The sequence below is a fragment of the Sorex araneus genome, chromosome 3 (assembly GCF_027595985.1).
Source record: "Sorex araneus isolate mSorAra2 chromosome 3, mSorAra2.pri, whole genome shotgun sequence".
Classification (NCBI taxonomy): domain Eukaryota; kingdom Metazoa; phylum Chordata; class Mammalia; order Eulipotyphla; family Soricidae; genus Sorex; species Sorex araneus.
The window spans coordinates 153,116,297-153,129,516 of record NC_073304.1 but is presented as its reverse complement, the minus strand read 5'-3'; the positions used below and the strand labels follow the sequence as shown (position 1 = coordinate 153,129,516).

The 13,220-nt window shown below is 55.6% G+C and overlaps 2 protein-coding genes across 3 annotated transcripts; both read right to left on the bottom strand.

Annotated features, from left to right (window-relative positions):
• Nucleotides 1–201: 201 nt before the first annotated feature.
• On the bottom strand, nt 202–3,674 carry SF3B4 (splicing factor 3b subunit 4). The gene is made up of 6 exons (XM_004618056.2): nt 3,508–3,674; nt 3,064–3,192; nt 2,434–2,976; nt 2,041–2,247; nt 908–1,081; nt 202–579 (listed from the first exon to the last, which is right to left on the bottom strand). The coding sequence occupies exons 1-6, from the start codon at nt 3,539–3,541 to the stop codon at nt 392–394; spliced, it is 1,275 nt and encodes a 424-aa protein (XP_004618113.1). The 5' UTR covers nt 3,542–3,674; the 3' UTR covers nt 202–391.
• A 524-nt stretch (nt 3,675–4,198) lies between these two features.
• Nucleotides 4,199–12,298, bottom strand: MTMR11 (myotubularin related protein 11). 2 transcript variants are annotated; one of them, XM_055132484.1, is made up of 17 exons: nt 12,091–12,298; nt 11,781–11,871; nt 11,363–11,484; nt 11,102–11,162; nt 10,809–10,951; nt 10,096–10,174; nt 9,882–10,008; nt 9,635–9,722; nt 9,408–9,496; nt 9,204–9,328; nt 8,709–8,775; nt 8,448–8,518; nt 7,809–7,975; nt 6,964–7,137; nt 6,393–6,665; nt 5,501–5,794; nt 4,199–5,129 (listed from the first exon to the last, which is right to left on the bottom strand). In XM_055132484.1, exons 1-17 carry the CDS (start codon nt 12,154–12,156, stop codon nt 4,986–4,988), a joined length of 2,181 nt encoding a protein of 726 aa, XP_054988459.1. In that variant the 5' UTR covers nt 12,157–12,298; the 3' UTR covers nt 4,199–4,985. The 2 variants fall into 2 exon arrangements, with proteins under 2 accessions (XP_054988459.1, XP_004618174.1); XM_004618117.2 differs by having other exon boundaries at nt 4,202–5,129; nt 6,393–6,575.
• Nucleotides 12,299–13,220: the final 922 nt, after the last annotated feature.

Below are 13,220 nucleotides of genomic sequence, written 5' to 3'. Positions count from 1 at the left end.
TGGCTATTCAAACTGGGAAGAGAATAGCAAGGGTGAAATGTTACATTTTTCTCCATTGCATTCCATCCCTTTCCTCTGCCTTTGTCCTCCTGACTTCTCCTTCTCCTTTCCCTGCAGGAATGTCTTCTCTTTCCAGTAACTGACAGTTCTGACTGGGGGGGAAAGAATGAAGTTATTTTGCCAAGGAAAATACCACAAAAATTAAACAAACAGTCTAGTTTTATTTCCTTTGTGCATTTGCTAAAATGCTTAGGAGCAACATAGTAAAAAAAAAAGAAAAAAACAACCAAAAAGAAGGACCTCAGAGGGATTAGTGCCTTAGCCCCAGGCGGCACCAGCAACTCTGACTGGTCCAAAGAGTTGGAAAGATCTTGGGAGGAAAAATGAGAGATTACTGAGGGAGAGGGCCTCGAAGTGGGCCACGAGGGGGGACAGGGGGACGGGGAGTGGGTCTGGGTGGAGGCAGAGGGCCCCGCTGGTAGCCGTAGGGTGGGGGTCTCGGAGGGCCTGTGTATCCATGAGGGGGCATCAGTGGAGGAGGTCCACGCATTCCATGTGGTGGCATGGGACCTGGATGACCTGCAGAGACAGGGGGACAATTTAGTGAATTTAAGAACCAGAGAGTGGAGCCAGAGACAGCACAGAGGTCAGGCACTGGCCTGTGAAGTCGGCCTTGGCTCGATGCCCAGTCCCCAAGCTCAGCCCAATCAGGAGTGATCCTCAAATAAGTGGGGTGTGGACCCACCCACTTCCCTGCCAAACAGGAGATAGCTGATACCCAAGAATGAAGGGAGTGGACAGAACGGTGGATGAAAACATTAATAAGCAGAAGAAAGTGCAGGGATAAGGGGTGAGACAAAGGAAGGTGCAACTGTGTGAGGCCAAGGGAGGTGGCTGGTCTACGCACCCATGGGAGAGCCGAAAGGGGGCCCCCGGGGGGGCATGCCCATGGGAGGAGGGCCAGGATGAGGCATTCCAGGCGGCGGGCGGGGTGGTGGCTGTCCTCCAGAGCCAGGGGGCCCTGCATGCGGATGTCCTAAGCCATGAGGGCCATGGTGGGCCAGCTGCATCTGAGACATCCCTGTGGGGAAAAGAGCCAGTGAAATCACAAGGGCAAAGGCAATATAAAAAGGTGAGACACAACAGAGAAAAATGACACATCACAAAAGTCACGTAGGAGATAGACAGTATTATATGCTCCTATCTGTGACCCAGCAGTCCAGGCAAACAACCACACAACCAACTCTTGGGTCACGTCACTCACTCAGTCACTGCTATGGGCACTGTGACATGCTGCTAAGGCAGTGACAGGTGGGACAACTGTGCTGACAGCAAGCACGGAAGCAGCACAGTGTGCACGCAGATCTAACTTGGAAAGATGAATGAGTATTTTTCAGGTGGACTAGAGGGGAGCAAATACCCTACACAGTACAGTGTTTTATAAAAATTCTGTGAGGAAAAGGCTCTGTTGTATATCTTGAATGCACAAGATCTGGGTTCAATCCCCCAACACAGTGTGTGTGTGTGTGTGTGTGTGTTGGGGGAGTGCTGTCTGATCACTTTATGAAAGTAACTAAGTGGAGGAAACTGCAGCCGTAAGAGTCTGGGAATCACTACTGTAAATTAAGTGTGAAATTACAGGATACAGAGGATCAGAAGTGGAGCACCAGCAACCGTTAGCAGCAGCTATATACTGCATGAAAGGCCACTAGGAGCGATCCTGAGCACGGAGCTAGGAATAAGCCCTGAACACGCTAGGTGTGGTCCCAAAACTCAAAACACATCAGCAACAACAAAATGGGCTGGAGAGAAAGCTCAACTGGCTGAGCACATACTCTGCATAGGTGAGACGCCTGGGTTCAATCCCATGCACCACCCACAGTCAGCCAGTGCAGCTGCCTGGCCAAAAACCAATTCAGCAGGTAACAAAACCTGGGTGGCACAGGACGATGGTTATTCAGGCAGTCAAGAGCATCGGGGGCACGTTTTCCTGTGGGAAGAACCCTCCACCAAGCCCACCTTTTCCTAGCAAACACCCACCTGGATGAGGCATCCCCCCCGGTGGGAATGGGTGAGGATGCGAGTGCCCATGTCCGGGGTGCCCAGCCCCTGGTGTGCCAGCTGAGGGGGGGCCATGTCCTCCAGCTCCAGGAGGCATCGGAGGTGGGGGCATGGATGGGGGGATGCCAGGTGGAAGTGCTCCAGGAGGCGGCACTGGGGGTGGGAAGGAGCCAGGAGGCGGCATGCCTGGAACAGAAGTGGACAGAGTTCATGAGTAAGGGCAGAGCAGGTGCAGAGTCTGGTCCAACCTGGCCTTTCCAGGAAGGACACTTACTCAGTCACCCCTCGGTCACTTGGCCATCATCTACTGATTCTGACACACCCGCCCCCCCCCTCCATTTTCAGGTCTTTCACCACCCAAAATATTTGTACCTGGTGGAGGGAGCCCAGATCCCAGTGATGACACCACAGGATTGGGGGCAGAGGGTGGCGGGGGCGCATCCGCAAACAGCTGGTGTGGGCGGTCAGCCTGGGAAAGCGGGTTCTGGGCCGCCAGGAGTCGCTCGGCTGCCGAGCCATGCCGCTCGCCCTTGGAGTCCTTCTTGAAGGCATAGGACACGGTGATGGGACGGTTACAGAGGTACTGCCCATTCATTGCCTCGATGGCGGCGTCCGATGCATCGAAGGAGGCAAAATTGATGAAGGCGTAGCCTTTGGAGTTGCCCGTGTCCGGGTCCCGCATGATCTTGGGGGTTTGTAAAATGACCCCGAAGGCGCTAAAAGTATCGTAGAGCAGCTTCTCGTCGATCTCGGGGTCCAGGTTGCCGATGAAGATGTTGGCCCCCACGTCCAGGTTCTTGTTATGGGCCGACGCCTTGTTCACCCGAATGGGCTTTCCGTACAGCTTGATCATGTTCATGATCTTGATGGCATAGTCGGCGTCCTCCTCGCTCAGGAACTCGACAAAGCCGTAGCCTAGGGGAGGCAGCCCCGCCGCGGGGACGTGACTCCACCAGGCCGAGAACCCAGCCCCCCAACCCCGCGAGCCAGCGACCCACTCACCCTGGTGCTGCCCAGTGACTCGGTCCTTCGGCATGTGCGTGTTGACCACCGGGCCCGCCTGCAGGAACAGCTCCCATAATAGCGGCTCGCTTACCTTCTCGTCCAGGCCCCCCACGTACACTGTGGCATCTGGGGGGCGGAGAGAACGGGGGCGGGGTGATGGAACATGTGCTACCCGGGCAAGGGGCTGGGGAGGCGTGGGGCAGTGGCGGGAGGAGAGGCCGGCGGGGGAAGCCCCGACACCGCCCGCTGCCCAGATACGGGGGTCCGCGCGACCGCGCAGTCCACAGGAGGGGCCGGGCTGAGCACATCACCCCGCAGGCCCCGAGCCTGCTCTTCGCGAACTGGAGGTCGCGCCTCCCGTTTCCGCGGGGCACGTGGACCCTGCCGGGGCCGTCCAGCCTCCATCAACCCGCTTCTGGGGCGGGGGGCGCCTCCAATTACCCTGGTTCCGCTCCGAGATGGGTCCAGCCGCCATCGCGCGAGTACTCCCGCCGTCTCGAAGCAGAGGCTCCGCCCTCTGACCTAGGGCTCGACTTCCGCTTCCGGGGCGAAGGCGGTCGTGGCGGCGGCGGAGCCGGAAGCGGCCACGGCCATTTTAGGAGCCGCGGCGCGGGCCGGGGGTTCGTGGGTCCGCAGCCTTCGGCTCCGGTGTCTCCGGTCTGCAGAGACACGGGGAGACGCGGGTGAATCACGCCCACGCGCGATGCCCGTCTCTGAACTCAGACGAGGGCACTGGGAGCCCGGCCCCCCAGACCCGGCCGTCTGGCGTCCTGCTTGCCCGCGCGGGCGAGCCGCAGGGGAGGCGGAGGCCCGGCCCCGGATGAACCCCGGAGCTGGGCTGAGCGGAAGATGACGGTTCTGGAAACATCCCTCGCGCAGCCGGTGCCGTAAACAATAATAAGAGAGAGGAACCGGAAAGAACTGCCCGAGCCGCGCGGGGACTTTGCAGAGCGACCTTATTTCTAGGCAGCAGTGGGTGCTTTTCTTTGGCGCACCCACCCACCACTCCACCAAGCGGCCGTATTCATAACCAGAAACAATGCCAGCGGTGCACAAATAATATGCTTTAATTAACGTCTTAAATAGAAACTTCATTACACAAATAAACTTGGGAGAGACTTTCCCAGCCACTACGGGGGGGGGGGGGAAGGAGGTCAAAAGGATGATTAAACCCACAGCAAAGGAGATGCGACTGGGTGCTGTGGTCCATTTTTTTGAGACTGATGAAGACCGTCTTTGATCTCACAATTTAACAGCTGTATGTCAAAAGCCACGAAATTACCCTGAGGCGAGATGTGTTTTGTAACCTAATCATTCTATCATACCCCCAGAGAACCGTGTGCTGAGTAACTTAAAATACTTTGCAGTCTTCAGGCAATGTTCGTTTGCGGGGTTGTTTTTGGCCACAGCAGAATACTGGGGTTCAGGGATGGTACAGGGAAGCGTCCTATAGAAAAGCCTTGCTTCAGCCCGGTGGGGGAGGGGGCTGCAGAGGGGGCAGGAGCAAGGAGGCATGCCTGATGATGCTCAGGGTTTATTCCTGGCCCTATGCTTAGGGGTCATTCCTAGCAGTAATGGGGGGACTGAGGATCTAACCAGGGCCAGCTGCTTGCAGGACAAGTGTCTCAACATATTGATGGCCTCGGTCGTTTGCATTCATTATAGCATATTCAAGTGGGAGGCACTAGTGGATGCGTGCCACTAACTTAATCTCAGTACCAGCTCGGGGTACCAGCTCCTTGCTCTCCCCACCTTTGCTTCTGCATTCAAATCCCATGAAACATGTCTGGAGGAACTAAACAGACAGGGGAAACTTGGGTATCATCCACCTGTGAGCAAAAGAAACAGTTTGAAGGGATGAGCATGAAAGGTGACAGAGCACTGGGCCACGCAGATTAGTCCCAGGATCAGCCCCACTTTCAGCAGGACCAGGAGAGGGCAGGGTTGGGCTCCCCTTCCTTGTCATGCTCCTCTGATATTCTTGGTGTCCATTTCTTCAGTAGCTCTTCAAGATGGGTGAGCTCATCCCGGAGACCAGAGACAGTGGGTGCCAAGAGGCCAGTCTGGGTGGGGAAGGGCAATGGGAAGAAGCAGGCCAGAGTAACAGGACGCCAACTCAGTTATCCAATCCGTTCCTTTGCCGCCTCTCTCTTTCTCCTCCAGCTCTGCCCTAGGTTTTATCAGTAGTGTTCACCCCCCCACACACCCTTATTCTCTCTACCCCCCCACCCCCCGTTTCTCTGTTTTTCACTCTACCTCTCCCCCTGCCCCTCCCACCTAACCCATTCACCTTGATGCTAACAGGAATGCCCCTTCACTTCCCCGTGCCCCGACCCTTGCCTTTCTAGGTCCTGAATACCTTGTTTCACCTGAAATCTGGTCCTGTGGCCATGCCACTTCCCCCACTCGCACCCTCTGTGCTGTCCCTTCTCACCTGGCCCTCTGGCCTTCCCCGCAGGTAGCAGCGTCTCCAGAGCCTAATCTGGGGTCCCAGACATCCAGGCAGCAGCAGCCCTTCTGGCAGAGGGCAAGCACCCCAGTGTGAGGGGAATCCCCACTCCTGGTCAGCCAGGCTTTCCGAGGAGACTGCAGGTCGAGGGAGCCAACGAGAAGAGACTGCGAGCAAGGAGGGACTGTTTCTCCAGGGGCAGAGCTGGTTCAGGGGGGACAGGGACCCCCTAGAAAAGAACCACATGGAACTGGGGGTTCCAGGAGCCATGAAGCTTGGCTAAGGAGAAAATGGGAAACAAATGAGATTTCTCAAACCCAGGTCAGGAAGGTAAGGGAGCAGCCAGCGCCTGACAGCAGGTCAAGCCTCTCCAGACTTCCCCCGAGAATCTGTTTCCTTTCACTGGACTTTGGGACTCAGAATGGATTAAAATGGATTTTTGGGGGGCTGGAGTGATAGCACAGTGGGTAGGGCGTTTGCCTTGCATGCGGCCGACCCGGGTTCAAATCCCAGCATCCCATATGGTCCCCTGAGCACCGCCAGGAGTAATTCCTGAGTGCAGAGCCAGGAGTAACCCCTGTGCATCAGCAGGTGTGACCCAAAAACCAAAAATAAATAAATAAATAAATAAATAAAATGGATTTTTGGGAGCCTTGTCAAATGTGCACGGCAGATAAGAAAATCCATAAACAGCAAAGGAGTCAAAAAGTTGCTCTCTGACATTCTAGGGTTTCTCTCTTCCAGGATCATCGTGATCAGGGACAAGCCTGGCGAGCAGGGTAGCTTTCCCTGGGCACAAGATTCTATCTGTCCCTCTCTCTCTACTGTATAGGAAGCGCCCCTGTGAAACAAAATTTAGGAAGATCGGTCGCCTCACCTGCTGTCTGGGGATCCAGGAGCCTGGGTGGTGCTCTGGGTCATATCCAGGATTATGAAATTGTAGAATCTGTTTGTTGTTGTAGCGTAATCTCCAGTCCCAGACCGACAGCTGTGGGTTACCAGAGATCCTGCCTGGGAGATGGGCGTACCCAGGGGTGTAGACTTGTGTATAGGTGTTGAACTGGACAGAGGGAGCAGGAAGAAGGATAGTCAAACAAAAATACAACCTTGCACTCCAAGTCGAGCGGGAAGTGATGGCCAGGGTGTCTTTCTAGGAATGAGATGCAGGGGGAAAGTCTGAGAATGAACACCCACCTCAGCCTCCCCGCAGACATCACTTCTCAGTAATGCACCCTGGGGGAGGGGGCAGCAGGGTGAGAAGCCAAGTCCAAAATGGACATCCAGGACCCGAGAGATGCTCAAAGGGCAGGAGACCTGGGGTTCAGCCCCAGCACCCCATAATGCTGCAATGCTATTGAGTTCCAGCCTCAAACAGGAGCTGAGAGTGGTCCCAGAGCTCTGCCCAATATGTCCCCTCTGCCCCCTGCAAAAACATGGAGGTTACTGACCTGCCCACTGTGCTTTCCACGCTCCCAGGGAGTGTCTCTTAAGAATGTGAGAGTGTCAGGAACCCTCACACTGTCGTGAAGAGCAAGAAGGAAGAACTCAGAGAATTCAAACTCAGCTGGATACTGCTGGAGGAGCTGCCAGACGCAGTCGAGGAAGAGGAGAAACACTGGGGCCTGAGAGAGACAGAATGGTCGGGGGCTGTGGGGACCAAGGGGTAAGACCAAACAGTGAGGGGTGCACAGGAGATCAGCAAGGAGGCACACATGGGACCCTGAGTTGATAGCAGAAAGGGGGCCTCGTCTCCAGGGTCTCCATGCAAGCTTAGCCTAATCTCAGGTCCTTCTGACCTGATTCATATTCAGTGATTTTGACTATTTTTATTGATTGATTGGTTTTGATTTTGGGGCCACACCAGGCAGTGCCCAGGGCTTACTCCCTGTTTTTTGTTTTTTTTTTTTTTTGCTTTTTATATCACACCTGGCAATGCACAGGGGTCATTCCTGGCTCTACACTCAGGAATTACCTCTGGCAGTGCTCAGGGGACCATATGGGATGCTAGGAATCGAACAACCTGGGTGGGCCGCATGCAAGGCAAATGCCCTACCCACTGTGCTATCACTCCAGCCCCTTATTCCCTGTTCTGTACTCAGATTACTCCTGGCAGTGCTTAGGGGAGCATATTGGGTGCCAGGGATTGAACTGGGTTAGCAGCATGCAAGGCAAGTGATCTACCCACTGTCCTGTTGATCTGGTACCTAGATTTGGTTTTCAACCCCCCTACTTCTTTGGTAATCTAGCCAAGACACAATCCCCTAAAACAAAAACCAAGGCAAAACATTCTCACCTCTTCACTGGCTGCATTTCCACCAAGTCGGGTCAAGAAGGGATGTCCAGCCACCACCCACTCCCGCTGCACTAGGGTTTGAAAACCAAGCAGGGTCCTGGCTTCAGGGGCTAAGAGCAGCTGGACCAGTGAAGAGAGGAGCCCATTGAAATCTCGATCACTGCGCTCTGGGCCATAAAGAGAAGGGACAGAGGACAGACCAAGAAACCAGGGCAGATATGAAGGAGAAAGGTGACAAAGGTGACAGGGCAAGAGGCACAGAGGAGAAAAGTTTGGGGTCAGGTTAGAGGGCAGATAGAAATAAAAACAAAGACCTTGAATGATTCACATCTCAGGCTCCACCTGGCCTGAGGCACCCCCTTCAATGTAGAGACAACATTGTTTCAAACAAGCTCCCCTGTCCTCAAGCCCCAGCCCCAGCCTGTGCATGGAAGGAGGGGAACAGAGGACAATAATCCTGTTATTTGGGATCACAAGTTGAGTGAGGAAGGGCAGGTAGCACTGAAGGATGAGGTAAAGCTCATTGAGCGAGGAGGGGACCAATGCTCGTGAGGGCAGGTTTGAGGCTCTCTGAGGAGTCCAGTCAGGTGTGCCAAGGGCAAAGGCAAGGAATGGAGTGGGCTGACCCCAGATACTCACCTTGAAGCACTACAGAGCGAACCCTGACTGTCACTAATACGGAAATGTCACTGGCCTTCCGGAGACAAGACCTAGAAAGGGTGGTGAGGAGTGATCATTGCGAGCTGGGAAGAAGAGAACAAAGTGTGGAGAGAGGCCTGCCCCTTTCCCAAGGAGCAGCACTCAAATTTTGGGAACCATGAACGAGAGTCCATGGGAAACCTTCAAGAAGTCCAAGTTCACAGGCTGGAGAGGGTTGAACGATGAATCAAGAGGGAGTACCTGACCAGGTCCAGCCATCGTGTTCCTTCCAGAGCTGAGAGCCATTTCTTCTCAGCTACAGATGACTCTGGGAGCAAACAGAGGGGTTGGACGCACAAACTGATTAGGAGAAAGAACTTGAGGTTCAGGGTCTATCATCTGAAGGGTTAAGAACGGGTCGGGTGCTAGTTGCCTAGGAATTGGACAGCCACGTACATGACCATGAATTTTCTAAAACCAATGTGTGAGGTTGTCTAACACTGTAAATGTAATGAAACTCTGAATTGTGCATGTAAAAGTGGATAAAGGGTGAATTCTATGGCAGGAGACTGTGTAAGAACTTCAAAAGTCTGTTGGGGTAAGGAAGAGAGGAAATAAGTGTGTGTGGGAAATGTGAGTTGACGAAAACTAAAGGCTTCGGGTCTGAAAGGATTACTCTGAGAGCAGGCAAAGGTAAACGAGCCATAGTCAGGGAGCAGAAGTCGGGGTGGGGCAAGGGATCAAGGTCATTCTCACCAGGTAGGCACAAGGCCCTCAGCTGCAAGTGGGCAAGATGGACATCTGCAAGACTGGGTAGCTCATCCACTGTGTCTACCAGGACGACATCTGTGTGCCCCGCCTGGAGCATGGCCTCCACTGCTCTGGAGGGGAGCGTCGCCAAGTAAGGGCCCGAGTCTCACGTGAGCAGCAAACTCCTGTTTCACTCTACACCTCCCTCACCTGACATCGTCCTTGTTAGGGTCACTTGCTGAACAGAAGCCACCACAGCGGAGAAGGTCGCTGCCTCCAGGGTGATGCCAGGACAGGCGCTGCCAGGGAAAGCAACAGGAGGGCCAGTGTGGGGAGCACTCTCTGGCCCCATCTCACGCATCCTCCTTCCCTCCAGGAGCTCCCCAGCCTCCCATCACGCTCTGATTCCCCACTAGGATCCCAACCCTCACACTGACCGGTCCACGGCCATAACAGAAGTGGCCAAATGCTCTCCTGACTTCACTGTCCAGGATTCTTTTCGGAACCCAGAAGTACGGGGGGAGGCTGTGGAACAGAGAGTGGGTCTTATTCTAAAGCAAAGCTGTGAGACGAGGGAGCTTGGGGATCGGTTCAAGGAGATTCAGATTTTGAGGGTCTTGGGCAAGGGGCAGCTTTGTGGACGTGCCAAGAGACTGGATTTGAGAGGGCACAGGGAGTGACTACCTGGTAGCAACGTCGAACCTCTCATTAACAGCACTGACCCTCCAGCCACTGGCCCCCAGTTTTTCCCGCTCTGTTTCCCAGTCTTCTGCTGTCTCCAGGAGGGGCACAGACTTCTGGGAACTCTGGCCTGGAGCAGGCAGGAGGGACGGGGACAGCTTACTCCTCTGTCTTCACAGCCTCTGCCGCCCTGAGCCCTGCAGTGGCCCTCACTCACCAGCCCTGCTGGGACTCGGGCCCGGATACTGTCGGCCTTGACTGCTCAGAGCTTGGGCTCGGACAATGGCTACTGCCACCTGTCAGGGAAAGGATGTCTTTTGCTTTGGCTTCACTGAAAAGGCACCGAGGCCTATATGTTGTTCCACTCTCTTTGCTGTTTGAGACCAACTGAGAACCCTGAGCACCAATGCAGGGAGCTTCATGAGGAACTGGGGTCAGGAGCACACCAGGGGCCAGAGGACCTTCATTCTGGGAGGCTTCTTGGGAATCTTCTCGTTTCACCGACTGTGTTTGAAAGGGACTCACTTCTGTCTTGGTGTTGATAATGGGTGGAATCCAGGCCCTTTATTCCATTTATTGCATCCTTGAGGCCTGAGCTAGGGGATGACAGGGAGGGCGGGCATTTGCCTTGCATGGGGTCACTGGGATCCCATATGACCAGATCTGACCAGACCCCCAAGCACTGCCAAGAGTGATCTGGAAGATCCAGGAGTAATCCCTGAGTAACACCAGGTGTGACCCCAAACCCAAAATAATTAATAATAATAATAATAATTTGTTGTGTCCTTTTACCCACTCTTTGGAGAGAGTGCAAGGTGGGAGGAGGGGTAGAGAGAAGGGAGAACTGTCCCGGTCAAGGTTAAGGGAAGGAAGTCTCACTGAGTGGTGTGGGGGTGGGGGTGGGGTGTAGGTGGGGTGCATTTCTCTTACCTGAAATGCCTGGGGCTCCAGCCCTCCAGTCTCAAAACCAACTCTGAGCAGCCGGAAGTCTCGGCCGTGGATCAAAATCTCCTCGGGTATGAATTTAAGCAGGGACCCCGGATGGAGGAGCTGGACTCGGGATGGGCCCCTCACTGAAGTCAAGAGGCAGAGAGAAGTGGAAGTCACATCAGGTCCCTGCACGAGAAAGTCTGCCTGCCCTGCCCAGTCTGTCCTGGGGAGTCTGAGAATAGAGAAAGGGGAGGTGCCCACAGCCTCCAGGGCCCAGGCCAGCCCCAACTTACCAGCCTCTAACTGCCCGATGTTGACCAGCGAAAAGTCGTACTCACTGCTTAGCGGGGTGTCCTAGAGGAAGCCACACTTCTGAACATCTGCACTCTCCACCTTCCCTGTTTCTGTAGCCCCAAACCTCCCATCGACTGTGCCCACTGAGTCTTCCAGATCTTCCCAGGCCTGGCTCTCTCACCTGCTAGGTCCTAGATCACAGCTGACCCTCTCTGCCTTTTCCCTACCTGCTGTTCTTCCCCGCGCTCTGGGCCTCTCACCTCATCCCTCTGCCATCCATAGGGCTGGAAGATGACCCGCAAGTTGGTGCAGATCAGGATTCCAGGCAGTTCAGGCTCCAGCCCCTTCCTCAGTCCTGGGGCCCGTGCTAGAACCTGCTCCCCTGTGGCGGAAGGAGGCAAGGGGACCGACCATGACTGCCGGTGCTGCCCATCGAGCATCCCCCAGAGGGGAGAGCCCACCAGGTCCTGGCTTATAGGGAGCACTCACAGTCACAGAACAGGGAAATGACAAAAAGAGACACTGCCAAGAAAGCAGAGAGACCAGCTAGATCCAAATCCCAGGGCAGAGAGGAAGCGCCAAGCTGTCTGGCAGGAGCGAGAAACTTGTGCCTCCGCCAGGCTGTGGGGAAGGCCAAGGTTGCAAGGGGTCTGCAGAGCCATAGGAAGGCCTAATTACCTGGAAGGCATCCAGAGACCACGCATGTGCCCGACAGATGAGTCCCCGGCTCTGGCATCCCGTGCCCCTGGACAGACTTTAGTCCAGAGAGCTGAGAAGGGCAGATGGTTAATCCCAGAGCACCTTGGAACCACGCTTGGATTCCCGGGTGGGGTGGGGGTTACTGAGACTGGGCGGAGGGGGGCTCAGGACAGGCTGGCAGGAAGTGGCGGGAGGGGCTGGTTAATGGATAATGAGACGAACTTGAGACTGGGACAGACAGACCCAGCTCCAAGGGCACCCACCTCCCCACCACCAGTTCTCTCCTTACCCCCATTTCTGGCTCCTCCTTCTGGGGGGCAATGTTGAAACTCTGGCCCCGGCACCCCCACCACATTTCTCTGGCTCCATCCGGGGAAGGAACAGCCAAGGGAGCCACTGACACGTCCTGGAGGATGCCCCAGCCCCTGGGACAGGTGGATTCTTGCAGCCAAAGAGAGATGCCAGGAAAGGTGCAGCGGGACTATGCAGTACCAGGGGGCTCTTGAGGGCCACGAAGCACAATTGGGGTCTTCAGAAAGGCGTGTCCTAACGGGCTGGGGCAGGAAGAGGCTCCAGGAAACTTGGGCGACTGGAGCCTCAGGGAGGGAGGCCCGGCCCCTTAAAGGAGAACACACGCAGGACGTTGGATGGGCGAGGACAAGTGAAAGGGGGAGACCCCGTTTCCCTCTTAAACCCCATCCCTATTCCGCTCTTCCGGGCTGGGTGGTGCCGGCTATTACATTGGAATCCCGTGAATTCCTTCCCTGGATGGCTAGTCTGTGGGACGTCTTTTTTTGGCTTGGGGCCACACCCAGTTGTGCTCTTTCCTGAAGGGTTCAGGGGACCCATGTATGATGGGGAGGATGGAACTCTGGTCAGACGCGCTCCCTGCTGTTGTATCGCTCTGGCCCCAAGTTCAGTTCTTCAAAGATTTCTCCTTAAAGGAGGTGTCAGTGATGGGGAGCCAAGGTGCTCAGGCATCCCCGAAAAGCCAAACAGTGGCTCAGATACAAGAGAAATGGGACCTCGGAGTTTTCGCCTGGGAGAAAAGGGGTGAGGGCCGGCAAGATAAAGAGTTTTTGCTCATTCCCCGCAGAGAGCAGGACCTCCCCCACCGCCCGCCCCTGGGAAGAGCCGGAGCGGAGGGAGGCCCCGGGGAAGAGCGCCCTCCCCCCCCCCCGCCCCACCTCTTGGAAACTGGACCCCGCAGACACCCGAGCCCCGAATGAAAGATTCATGCTCGGGAGCGGCGCGGGCAGAGGCCGACCCCTCCCCGCTGCAGCCAGGGTGCAGGGCAGGCGGGGAGGCAGGGCAGCGGAACCCTGAACGGACAAAGACGGGAAATCAGGCATCGAGGAGCCACTCGGGAGAGCTGCCGTGCTGGCTGCAATGACCGCTGACGCCGACCCTCCCCGGTGC